This window comes from Centruroides sculpturatus, unplaced genomic scaffold, assembly GCF_000671375.1.
Source record: "Centruroides sculpturatus isolate CEXI.00-Female unplaced genomic scaffold, Cexi_2.0 scaffold18, whole genome shotgun sequence".
Taxonomy (NCBI): domain Eukaryota; kingdom Metazoa; phylum Arthropoda; class Arachnida; order Scorpiones; family Buthidae; genus Centruroides; species Centruroides sculpturatus.
The window spans coordinates 1,530,401-1,543,945 of NW_019384302.1; the positions used below are offsets into that span (position 1 = coordinate 1,530,401).

Below are 13,545 nucleotides of genomic sequence, written 5' to 3' on the forward strand. Positions count from 1 at the left end.
TTGACAGGAGGTGTGGTTATTCTCAGACCGATTGGTTGAAAAAAACATGAAATACTCCGCCTACTGTATTTCAACCAATCGTTTGCATTCACTTTTAATTTAAATCTTTATTAAAATAACGCTTTAATTTTCAAGAAATGGAATATAATTTCTTCCATTCTGTAAACAAATAACATTATTTTATATTCATTCTTTCATAAATAATTTATGTAATTATTTAAACAATAGTATATATAACAATAAAGCTTCTATTTATTATTGACAATGAACGTGGACAAAGTAGAAAGTTTCTATCCTAAGAGACCTTCTATCAAAATTCAAAACAAATTCTTGACAAAGAAAGGTTTACAGATTGTAGGACATCTTGGAAATGGCTCATTTTCTACCGTAAAAAAAGTATACTGTAGTAATGCCAATTGTTACATGGCGGTTAAAATAATGTTTAAGGATGGAAGTATACCAAGGAAATTCCTAAAAAGCGAACTTAAAATTATTAAAACAGTTCGACATCAGAACATCATCAAATTTCACAAATCTATCGAGACTTCTAAACAGTAAGTTCTATTAAACTGTGTCTTTTGTAGCGATATCAAAGACATAGTTTAATAGAACTTCTTCACACTATTATCTATTTATAGTATTTACATACTTATGGATTTCGCCGAACAAGGTGACTTATTACAATTGATTCAGAAGGAAAAAGGTGTGGATGAAGAAAGAGCATGCAGATGGTTTCATCAATTAGTAGACGGAGTCGAATACTGTCATAAAAATGTAAGTGAATATGTACGCGAGTTACTTCCTAAAGTTTATTACATAAAGACGTGCTTGTCGTTTATTTAGGGTATTGCCCATAGAGATTTGAAATGCGAGAATCTTTTACTGAACAAAAATTTTGTATTGAAGATCACAGATTTTGGACTTGCCAAAGGAGATCTTCTCATTTGGCCGTGGGATCAATCTGATTTTTCAAACATTCAATGTTTCACGTTTTGTGGGGATCACGCTTACGCTTCTTTGGAGATTTTGGCAGGAAAACATTATCAGCCATATTTATCAGATATTTGGAGTATGGCCATCATTCTGTATGTCATGTTATACGCTCGTTTCCCCTTCGATCCGTCCGATAAGAAGAAGTATATGATCATGGTAACGGCAGAACTCAGATTTCCTGAAGATCCAAAAATTTCAAGTTCTTGTAAGGATTTAATTAAGAACATCTTACAACCCGAAAGCAAACGCATATACATCCCTGATATCAAAAAGAATCAATGGTATCGCAACACGTACAACAAGAAATGGGAAGAAGAAGTGCAGAAAATGAGACGTTTGTCAGAAGATTCCGAAAAATCCAAAATTCCAGTTTCTAAGAAGACTTCTTTGCCACAAGTTTTTAATTAAATCAAATCTACTTCGTGCTAATGTATTAAAATATAAACAATAGTCAATTAAAAGAATAAAATCAAGGAATGTGATTTCGTATTAAACTTTAAACATTGCTTGATTGGTAAAAGTCAACGCAATACTTTAGCGATCTTCCAAGAGGAATAACCTTTCGGGAGGAGTTTCTATGTTAAATTGATCCATATTTAGGTGTTAGATACGTGAAGAGAACCCAAAAACTCCACGTTGGTGGGTGAGAACCCGTGAACAACTATTGGTAGACACTCCTTAAACATTATTACAGCAACAAAAATGAAAATACCAGCGATCTTCTTGTTTTCCAATTATAAAAACTAAAAGAAATTTTTTTTTATGTGAAGTACAGTCGACCCCCCTATAACACTGTTGATTATTCCGTTTTATTTGAATTCCACTTAGATTTTACAAATACGTAAGCCATTCACAGCCCGGCACACGTATTTGTAAAATCTAAGTGACTCGTACGACATGGAATTTATATAAAACGGAACATTATTACAACAGTGTTATAGGGGGTCGACTTGTATAACAAAAAATATGGCTCCACATAATGATTCTCTTTCAGTTCGACAGATGGCGCTTGTGACTTTAGTTTAGTCAAGTTACTTTACAGAAAGGGAGATTATTGCTTTCATTACGTCATACATAAGTGATTTATTTCTTGTTTATCCTTTTGCAAGAAACACACTCATTTGATTATTTAATTAAAAGAAATTTAAACTTAATTAACTTCCTAATTTTTGGGAGCACCCAGGAAGGAGCAAGGATTTTGGTATATCGTAACTGAGTTAATCCAGTATTGCCTATATATATAGCCTAATTACTTTCTATTGTTAATTTTCTTTTACCAAATGTATTTGGCATAGTCGTTCTTTTTACATTTGTATCAAGATTTAAATGGCAAGTACAGTCGACCCTCTATAACACTGTTGATTATTCCGTTTTATATGAATTCCATGTTGTACGAGACACTTAGATTTTACAAATACGTATGCCAGGCTGTGAACGGCTCACGTATTTGTAAAATCTAAGTGACTCGTACAACGTGGAATTCATATAAAACGGAATAATCAACAGTGTTATAGGGGGGTCGACTATACAGCAAAAGCGGTTATTTTTCTTGTTGTATTTACCGTTTTCAAATAATTATACAAAATAATATAAGTGTAAAAAAAGAGGAAAAGTTCAAGAAATAAGCTAACAAACTTATAAATTAATTAAATTTAATGTTGAACGTAAAACAGAAGTTCTCGTGTAACTATGTGCAATACGTTTCACAGAAATGTCTCTTCTTTCTTCTGTATCCATAATAATAATTATGCAAGAAATATAACGTAAAATTAAACAATTTCTTAAATACGTTATCTCACTTTTCTACTTCTACAATTTCGAGTAACTCGGTCTTATTTCCTGTTACGTACGAGAATTCGCCTCATTCCTCCCACCATGCATCAATTTTTTTTCTTTTCCTCTGTTTCCTCCAATCCTCCGGAGAGCAATTCTACAAGAAATCTGCCATCCCAACTCTCCTTCTTCTCGCAACAGTCTACGTTTCTCCTTTCTTTATTTATCAAATTAGGAGATCGATCGGTGTCGACATCCATTTAATTGTTCGCATTTTCGATACTAGATGGCATTATATTTTCTTTGTCCGATCACAATTGGAGTAGTGTTCTCTCTTTTCTCCTCTATTTAAATTAAAAAAAAACTAAAAAATGAATACACATAACTCCTATCGGATTCGGGAGGCAACACGGTTTTCGTCAAAGTTAATTTAATAATCACGCTTATGAACTGTTTACGGAAAAGTGTCAGGGAGGTCTGTGGAATTTATATAATGCCCCAGATAAGAAACACGAAAGTCTCGTCCTAAAGTCGTCTTTCGTGTCCCACAAGAATAAAAATTATATTTACTGATTGAGCTCGATTTCGATAAAGAATTTTGATAAAATACTTTACAACTAACTTGTGACATCTCTTTATAAAGGGTTGGTGTTATAACAGATCCCTTTATAACGCTATTAATTAGTAACCACTTCTTTAGAACTACGTGTAATCATAAGGTTGATGCTCCTCGAATCTTCGGGTGTTTAGTATTAATACAGATCTTCGAATAAATTTTCTACCTGTACAACACTATAAATAATTAAAGATTTATAAGATATTTATGCGGGATTGAATACGGAAAACGTAATTTTATTTATTTAAATGTATTTAATCGTGTTTATCTGTCTCCTTTATCGTTTATTATAAATAAATTTGTACGAAAGAAGGAAATGTTTTCACAAATATATCGATGGGTTTGTTCGGTCAACTTTCTCCAATTGTTTACATCGTTAAGTCAGTACAAGATTTAAAGAATAAAATCACCACTTGGTCTAAACTTAATTAGAGAAATTTAATCTTAAAGTTAAATATGCTTTACTTACGAGGTTCAAACCTTTAAAATTGTTGTCTTTTCTAACCGTGTGCAGATGTTCTCCTGCAAGTTCCTCGAATAAAATCACCGGAAGAAATGCAATTAGTATTGTATTCTCTTTATTCATTTCTCTCCTAATTACTCTACGTATATTAATAGCCTATATATATATATTTATAACTCATAACTGTAGTGAAATAGATAATAGAAAATCTACATTTACCATAATTACTCTTCCGGATGAGTATTCGTTCTCTGTATATAAAAGTTTGTTTGTTCTCGATATTTATACGTAATTTTTGGTATGTCTGTATGTCTAGATAACTCTCCTATATTTAATTTAGATATAAATAAGTCGAAGATACAGAAGACTAGTGAAACAATAGCAGAGAAAAAATAACTTCTATGACGTCTCACTAACTCCCAATTGAATCAATATTTGACGTTTTAACAAACTAAGTTAGAGAATTTGTTGCTCCTGTATTTATTTCAATATAAAATTAAAATATTCGTGATATTATTCATTTTTCTAAACTCATTAATCACTTTATAAATGCTTAAAGATGGTGAAAATACGTAAAGAAAAAGGCGTAAAGTAGAAATTTATTTCATAAATTTCAGCCTTTAAATAATAGAAAGGGAAACAATTTACAATACTAAAACTATCAATCAGGGATGCATCTGATATATTTTCATTCTTTCAGATACACGCCACAGTTCCAATTGCCAGAAGAAGACATTTCTTTATCCCTTTATGTGAATGCCAAATTTATGAGATGTATACATTGATGCTATTTTTTGAAATGTTCTCCTGAATTTCTTAATAATTTCGCATTTTATAATACAGTATACACGTGTTAATATAGTTGAAAATGCGTATTTCTTCTACTTTAACGACTGCTACATTCAAACTGTATATATCAACGTGTTGAACTTGATAGACGAATATTTCGAGGTTGGAGCTATTTTCTCCTTGTGTAAAGTGGCAAAGCAATATGCAATTCTCTAAGAATCTTATGTAAAGGAGAAGTAGAATGTTTTATCGACCTCTCGAGTTGATAAAGCGCAGAGGTTTGTTACAAACGTTCTTGTTTCTTACGTACGCGATCGATGACTTTTTTAATAAAAGATTTTTGTGGGTTACTTTCTCTTCCTCAATATATTATTCCTATTTGATTGTTACACTCCATAGCTTTTCTACTAAGTTTTATATATTAAAATTGAAGCCGATAAATTCTTTCTTAACAATGGATCTCTATTAATTTCACCTGTTAGAAGACACCACTCGAAGACGTATGGTTTAAATATGAAATTCGCTGGTATACAAGTTACGAAATGACTTTTATAATATTAAACGTAACATTACTTGTATTGTACGTTTAAATAATAATCAGAATATGAAAATTCGAAATTTTATTCACGTATAAAGTAGCTACATATAGAAATTTATCATCCTGTCAAACGTTTTTTTGACACTCTCCTCCATACATTTGGCTGGATGAACATCTTAATATAACAATAAATTAATTAATTTAGGATAAAATAAATGCTTTACAACGTTTATTATTTTTCTAGGGTGTTACTTAACAAGTTACTTTACCTTTCAATCAATATAGAAATTAAATTTTCTTCTATACAACTCGTCAAATTTGACATACCGTTTTAACATAATATATATTTATGCAATATAAACGCAATAACATTTCAAAACGTGAGAAACGTTAACAATTCATTGGAGAGAGATATAATTCCAAGGTTTTGTCACTCGAATAATAAATAGAATGTACTCTACTCTAGGCAATTTCGAGACAGTTCTTAGAAGAAGACTTGAATTCTATCACGTAACACACATTCTATTTCGGAAACTACTTTTTCGATTTAAGGTTAACCCCTATAAAAATAATTTATATCTTGATATGTTCGAGTATATTTAAGCGAGTAAGATTTACGTCAGTGAATTTAACCTTTGCCCTCTGGTAAATTTTAGTATCTAAGGTACTTCTTCCTTATGAAGTAACGTAGTGTTTAAAGTAACACCCTTCCGGTAAAGAATGAAAATCAATCGTGGTTCGGCGCGATATTTTTTTTGTCACTTCCCTACGATTGGATCTTTATAAGCGACAAAAGAATATATCGATGACCTATGACCTAACAAAGAACGTCCCGGTTTTTCGTGCGAAATACTGTAAAATGTAATTATTGGCACCTATAGAAGAGTGACGATCGAAAGTTTGTTGGACCGAAAAGCGTGGACGTTCCGGATCACCACCCTTCATCCATCAGTATAACTGTTTACCACGCGCAAAAAGGGTGGAAAATCGATCTCGACCTCGTATCATATATAACAGTCGAAACGAGAATTTGCTGCTTGAAAAAACTGGACGTCCTTTAAAATCCTATCTTAAGTGAAAAGTTAAGCAGATAAAGTTGGTCGACGGCGATAGAAAAGAGGGAGGGAGGAGATCCGATTCCATCCCTTCTAAATTAAAAGCTTCGGCAACTCCGACCTCTTTTATTGTTCCAGCCTTTTTAATAGATGAATTCCATCCTTCTTGGATGCCCCGCTTCATTTTTATCGACTAGCAACCTATTAATAGAAGGAATTTTCCATATAACTGTGGGTTCGTAGAATAAAAAAAAGGACGACACTACTCGTCTCTCAAACTCGCTCCTTAATTACAAAAAGCATCACGTGACGGAACGATTCGATTCTCACCACTAAAGACTTATTTTCTCCTTAGTAAATTCATCCTATTTATTACTATAAATGGAAGATTAAGTGGACCACGCGTTGCTTTAAGTTTATTCTAACTAGTAGAGTATAAGTTGTGTATTTTTAAACAGATAAACCCGAGAACTTCTGAAAGCCTTCAGCATTACCTTTCATTCGATAAAGCCTTTCCAAATCAGATAGTGGTACCAAAACTTTACGATCACACCACAAGTTTTTTACGATTATAGATCATCTCAGAACTAGATCTGAAGACCAAAACTAATGTAAAGTCGGTAGGGGGGATAGACAACGACTCTTCCCTCTCGTTAAACTAGAGATTGCTAGTGGATTTATGAACTCGGACGATTGTATTGAGAAAAATGGAACTCGGAGGAGCCGTTGATTCTTTACTGCGTCAAATTCTGGCATTTGTCACAAGTCAGATTCCTCCCGAGGAACCACTTCCTCCTCTTTTCCATTCGTTTCTATTCACTCTTCCTTCCGCCATAATTGTGGTCGGGGAATTCTCGGTCGATGGACTTAAAACGTTTATGTTCTGAGGAAAATTTATGTTTTTCTTCCATCAGAAGACGATCTTATTCCTTCTTCGTCCATTGAAAGTTTACTGTGTGACGTGCAAGCGTAGAAAACACTTTAAACACGTGCCTACCGGAGTCTCACTCCTAAACTTGTAACTCCCTCGAGCACGATCCTCGATTTTCATATTTAAATGACAGTAATCCACACTCTATTTTCATTGGCAAACTGTATCAAGAAACTGTAATCAAGTATTATTTTAAGAAACGTAAAAATAATTTTATAAATTTAACGCGAGTCATCTTGCCCCCGTTCTCTCTTATAACTACCATTTTCGCTATTTATATAACCTGTAGATCATTAAATAATAAACTAAAAACGCATCCGATCTAACTTATTAACTAGAATTAACTTAAAATTTTATATAATTTTAGGAGGGAGATTAACATTACATCTACACATCGGCTGCGTTTGACAATCTTCATCACTACTCCCTGTTGGATCGGTTATTAAAGAATAATTATAATACCGAGAATAACGTCATTAAATAGAGGTTTATCTGGAAGGAAATCTTTGTTTATAATATAATTATCTCGATTTCTGTTTCGTCATTACGTGTCTAAATTCATGTTTTTTATATTATCTTCGTCTCCAAAGTTCCTTTCTTCTTCCAACCGGTAGATCGCAAGCCCCAAAAATCTCTAAACATTTTTGGAATTTCTGACTCTTCTTTTGTCTCTTCTTAAAGAGCAGAAGACAAAAGAAATTCCTCTTTTTAGGCATTCTTCTTCGTCTCTTTTGATTGTTTTTTCTTTTGGAATTGCTAGAAGAAATTTCTTTGAATTTTCATATGTAAATTTTTAAGGATGGATTTAAGATTTACTGTATTATACGAGTACTTATAAAGGGTGTGTATATCAATATGGGAATGTATATATAAGAAATACATTAGCTAAAATAATTTTAGTAAATAAGAAGCGATGCAATGGAATTTCTGGATGAAATATTTATTAGTAATTCTAGATGAAGCAGTGAATTGGACAGAACATTTTATGTTACTAGAAAGGTAAAAGGTGAAGTAGTAATGCTCTTACTGCTATTACTTGAATTACTTCATTCCAACTTTGATACATTACTATACTGAATGAATTAATAGAGAATATCGTGTGATTAATGAACATAACGGGCGAATTTTATTCAATTTTTCTGTGTTAAGTTAATATAGAATTACTTAAACACCTGTTAGTGTTGTGATGAAGGTAATTTAGACTGGGGCAAGATGACGAATACGTTTCTATAAACATTGATGATGTGACTCGGAAAAGCGATCCAAAATAGCCTAAAATTGGTTGTATTTTGTGATATTTCGGTGAGAAAATATGGAAAATTTTCCAAATAGAGAACGAAATCCTAAAAAATATCTGGAATAATCTGTAAAGTATGGAGAAAGAAGCTTTACTTTAAGCAAGATTATTTCGGATGAAAGAACTTTATTCAAATATTCAAAATCGTAAATGTATAAACTGATCAAATTCGATAAACATACAACTATACGAGCTTTAATTATACACGTGTAACATATATAATTAAACGTAACAGTTAACTAATTACTAATATCGATACCCTAATCAATGATACTAGTTTGATATTATCAATTTTAACACCTAAACAATGAGAGAGTGTGTTTATATTTCGAATTGCCAGGCACTGCTATTGAGAAGACTGCAGATTATCATCATCATCATCACGGCAATTGTCTATTATAATCTTAAAATATTTTCCACGTGATCATATTAGTGGTGGATCATTTAGGAAGAGTTGCGCATGCTTCTCTAGCGTAGGGAACAAGTGATAAGTCCCTTTCTGCTCTTCATCCGTTCTCATTAACTTCGGCACTCTCTCTCTCTCTCTCGAGGTTAGCTGAATAATACGTGTTCCTATCCTGGTTTAGCATCTTCTAAATCCGGATGAGGCTCTCCGCGAGTCTTTGGAATGTCGAGAATTCTAACTGCTGTTTAGATTTTTAAGCGTAAATATACTAGAAACGTCCTGTTGGTGAGTGTGTAGAGAGGGATCTTTCTTCTATCACTCGACTGGATTACGAGTTCGTCCGTTAGGTGCGCGACGGAGGAGCGCCATCGACGTATGCACCCGCTCAGAAGGGAGAGCGGAGTCGAAGGAAAGAGGGTGACACAGACACAGAGATGTACCTGAGCCTATCCTACTGGCTACTCCTCACTCTTAGAGGTAAGTACAAAGTGAGGTTCACTTCAGATTTTTCTTTATTTTCCATCCCCTCACGACGATAACTTCTAATTTCATCTTGTGACGTTTCAGACCTTATAAACTTTTGCCCCTCTCCTGAGAAAAGTTTAGATAAAAAAAGGGACTTTAAACGTTTTCTTTCTAAAAAAAATTACATCGTCCGGGATATAGAAGAAAAAGTAACCCTTTTGTTCTTAATACAGTGGACATTATGTATCGTGTTTGTTTGTCTGTCCGTTTCTATAGGCTAAAATGTGATTAATTACTTCAAATTTTGATTATTTTTACAAATTTCGAAGCATTTCTGTAACAGAAACGTTTATTCTTGTTACAAAATGAAGAATTTCTGTGACAGAATGAAGTATGAAACAAAGATAACTTGTAACTAGTTGCTAATACGTTACGCAAATAGAAAAGAAAATTACTTTTTGCCTATGCTCAGTGAATGGATCGATATGACAAGGATCTGTTTGTTAATTTCGGGCAAGAAGACGTAAAAAATTTCATAAAGTTTCTTATAAAAATATATATTTTTCATCTAGAACTCAATTTCTATTATTATAAAACAAGAGTTTTCCAACTAACGTCTCCGAAGTTAGAAGAGTAATAAATATAAAGAAATAACAGAATATTCCACCCCAATCTTTAGTATAAAATATAATACTTATGCCCCATTATAAGCATTTTATTCATTGTCCCTAAATTGGCGAATAATTAATTAACCCCAGGACTTATATAAACGTGAATTTAGGGAAGAAATTTAGTGTGATAGACCGAGTTGTGACGTCGTGATAAACCGTTAGTGGAATAGAACACGATAAAGGGGGATTAAATCGGGGAGGGAAAGAAGTGGAGCATTAATATAGTGAAGAGGGTGTTCCCACATCCGAGGGTGATCCACAACAAAGATCATTTCTTAAGAGAAAGCAATATTTAATGCTCCCTGATGGAATATTAAATGATTTCTCTGGCCGGGTGGAGAAAAAAAAAAAAAAAACTCCGGCCACAAATTTCAATTCCAGATAAGTGGCCGTTTTTCACTTATATGGCTTCGTTTCGGTTCCTTTCCACCCCCCATTTACTCTAAGACGAGTTAATAACTGGAGACAAAATTAAAGACCGTTTTCCCGTGTTAATTTACCATTGCTCCTCCGGGTCTCTTTCAAAGTTATTTCTGGAATCCAACGTCTATCCTTATAAAACTCGCTCCTTACTTTAACACTATCTCAAATGTAGATTTTTAATGCGCTGAGTGGGATTTTTTCCAAAAAAAATTACCGATTTTACGTCGAAATTCTTAACTTTATGTAGATAGGTGTCGAGTTTGACTTAAATTTCGTAAGATATTGACGTTGAAATTACCGAAAACTTGCAAAAATATAGACAAGATCCCTCTCATATGGTCATCGATTTCTATTGGAGACGGAGAGTAACTTATCATCCCATCTGAATATAGAGAGGATGCCATTTTCTTATAGAGAATAGAATACAACCCATCACTAACCTTGGATTTAATTAAAGATAGAAAGTCACTAACCAATAGATTTGATTATAGATAGGATGCTATTTGTTATAGAAAGAGAACGTAACCATAGCTGACCACTCAGTTTCGTTATAGATAAGATTTTATTATAAAGAATAGGGGAGTAACATGCCGTAACCGCATCTTTCATTATAGATAAGATACCATTGATCACTTTTATTATATATAGATTGGGGCCATCTAAGAGCTGATTTAGCCTGTTTTCAAAGGCTTATAATTATATTTAACTGTAATAAAACTTTATAAATACGTCGACAAAGTAATATTTAAATAGATAAAGTTGTGGGATAATATGATAAAGCGTAAAATTCGGATAAAATTGTAAGAATTTCTATCGTTTATACATATATAAATATTTTTATTAAGGTGTTAAATGTTATAAAACTCGATCGAAGTTTTATACGTATCTTCAACACCCTTTGTGACATCTCTACTTTCGATTCTCGACAACGAAACATAAACCGTATACTTTTTTTTTATTAAAAATTGATAGGAAAATGTTTGAATACATCTTAAGTTGATATATTTACATTATTTTTATACGCAAGAATGTAATTCTTATCAAATTTTGCTTCTGCTTGGTCCGATAATCTTCCTCCTCCTTCACATTATACGAAAGAGGAGATCAATCTTTTCTCCATTTTTATAAGGTTTATTTTCATTTCTCACATTAAATGATGGGTTTAAATAAATAAAATTGCTTATATACATGCTATGTATGCAATTTTAAACTTTTATTAAGCGTGTTCTCCTGTATCGATTGTAAATGAAAGCTTTTGATACACACGATGCACGCGATGACACATGTTTTCAAACTAATATCTTCTATGACCCCTAATAACAGTAATTTCGACGTAATGTTAACCGCTCTTGTGGCCACTCTTATTCTGCATACAGATTTTAGAGATAGAAAGAAAATTGGAGAGGTCATGTTCATCTCGGTGTTCTGTTTCTAACAGCATCCTTATCCAGTTACACATATGAAAGTTATACAAGTCACATCTCTTATTAATTGAGAAAATGATAAAGTTCCGATCTATTTCAGACTAGAAACTAGATAAAACAAGACGTAATTTTTGTAAAAACAATACAAAAATTGATTAGGACGGCTATTAAAGTTTCAAACATAGTTAAAGGGTTGATTCAGTGCATCGTTATCAGCCTACAGGAAGCACGTGTACAGAGACGATAGAGTTAAAATGTATGCTTCAATAAATATCGATTGGCATAAACCTCATTTTATGATGGTAACTTCATCTCAATTGTCAATTTACAAATTAAAAGACGAGAAATGTGGCAAGTTTCTATATACTACATTTAATCAGAGTTACCCATTTGGTAGATTGAGATCTCACAATAAAGATATTCCTATCGAAGAAAGAGCAAATAAACAATTGAAGATATATATATTCTATATAAAAACAGAATATTCTATTAATAAAAATATATATATATATTCTTTACAAAAATATTTTTCTTTCCTTCTTAGATAAACGTATCGAACTTTTAGCTTTGTTTCTGCTTCGACGAGACGGAAAATATCAAAGAAGATTTCCTTTTGTTTAATCACATTCAACTTCTTATTTGTAATATATTTTGCAAAGCTCTTATATTCTAAATAAGCTCTCAACATATTAAATTAGATACGTTTACTCGCAGGGACTTGTCTAATAATTCCTTACTTTAACATCCAATATGGAGAATTCGAGTAGGATGCAAGAAAATCTATTCTTACTTTCTATAATTCTTCAGTAAACTCTTATTCCTACAGCAACAAAGACTTTGGATATTCCTGTAATAGCCTCTCCTACATTCATTTATTCTTACTCCTTACAATTCGCTTGTACTTTCCATATCGTAGAAGTTAGAAGTGTATCCTACAAGTTCCAAATTTGAATTACGTCTGGTATAATTCGGTGAAATTATAGAAGGAAAGTGGATCTTTTATCTTTAGTCTCTAGAGTTTCGTTGATAAGCATCACACACACACACTTAAGATAATATATTTGTATAGAAGCTGTTTCACGGAGACATATGAAGAGATTCTCATCTTCTCCATCTTTTTGCATCCTACAGGAATTAGACGTTTAATAATAGGAAAAGGAAATAGCATAAATCGAGTCAGAAATTCCCAGATTTAATTATGTTTCTAAATTTATCTCCTTCGACGTCTATCACCTCTTTACTTCTTCATTGTTTTAAGCGTAAGACCTGTGATATAATCTATAAATTCTACAAAATTTCTTATTAAAATTCAAATTTAACTTGGTAGATGCAGATAATACCTTCCAGTCATTCTCATAGATTACACACTTCGAGCTATTTATAACTATCAGAAAAAGATAAATAATATATATAGAATATTAATTTAATTAACAGTAATAATTTTACATAAATATAATGATAAATTTTAAAATAAACAGCATACAAAATATGATAATTTATATTTATAACACCGAGATTGAAAAGAAAAATTATACGGTGTTGGACAGGTTGTATCTGTATACTTTGTCAATTTTATATATGAAAATATCGATCCTCTTGTTACTCCTGTAACAAGAATTGATAAAGGATTTTCTCGAATTGATTCCAAAAATTTAAAAAAAAAAAAAAAAAAATAACACTAGAACTCGAATCCTTTGCAAA

At 32.2% G+C, this 13,545-nt stretch overlaps 1 protein-coding gene across 1 annotated transcript; it reads left to right on the top strand.

Moving 5' to 3' along the window:
- Positions 1-236: 236 nt before the first annotated feature.
- Positions 237-1,462, top strand: LOC111612449 (testis-specific serine/threonine-protein kinase 3-like). The gene is made up of 3 exons (XM_023353694.1): positions 237-554; positions 639-774; positions 844-1,462. Exons 1-3 carry the CDS (start codon positions 265-267, stop codon positions 1,399-1,401), a joined length of 984 nt encoding a protein of 327 aa, XP_023209462.1. The 5' UTR covers positions 237-264; the 3' UTR covers positions 1,402-1,462.
- Positions 1,463-13,545: the final 12,083 nt, after the last annotated feature.

Coding starts and splice junctions, on each gene's coding strand:
- LOC111612449 (XM_023353694.1), top strand. CDS start 265: ATGAACGTGGACAAAGTAGAAAGTTTCTATCCTAAGAGACCTTCTATC. Junction 555..638: donor TCTATCGAGACTTCTAAACA/GTAAGTTCTATT, acceptor ATCTATTTATAG/TATTTACATACTTATGGATT. Junction 775..843: donor TCGAATACTGTCATAAAAAT/GTAAGTGAATAT, acceptor TCGTTTATTTAG/GGTATTGCCCATAGAGATTT.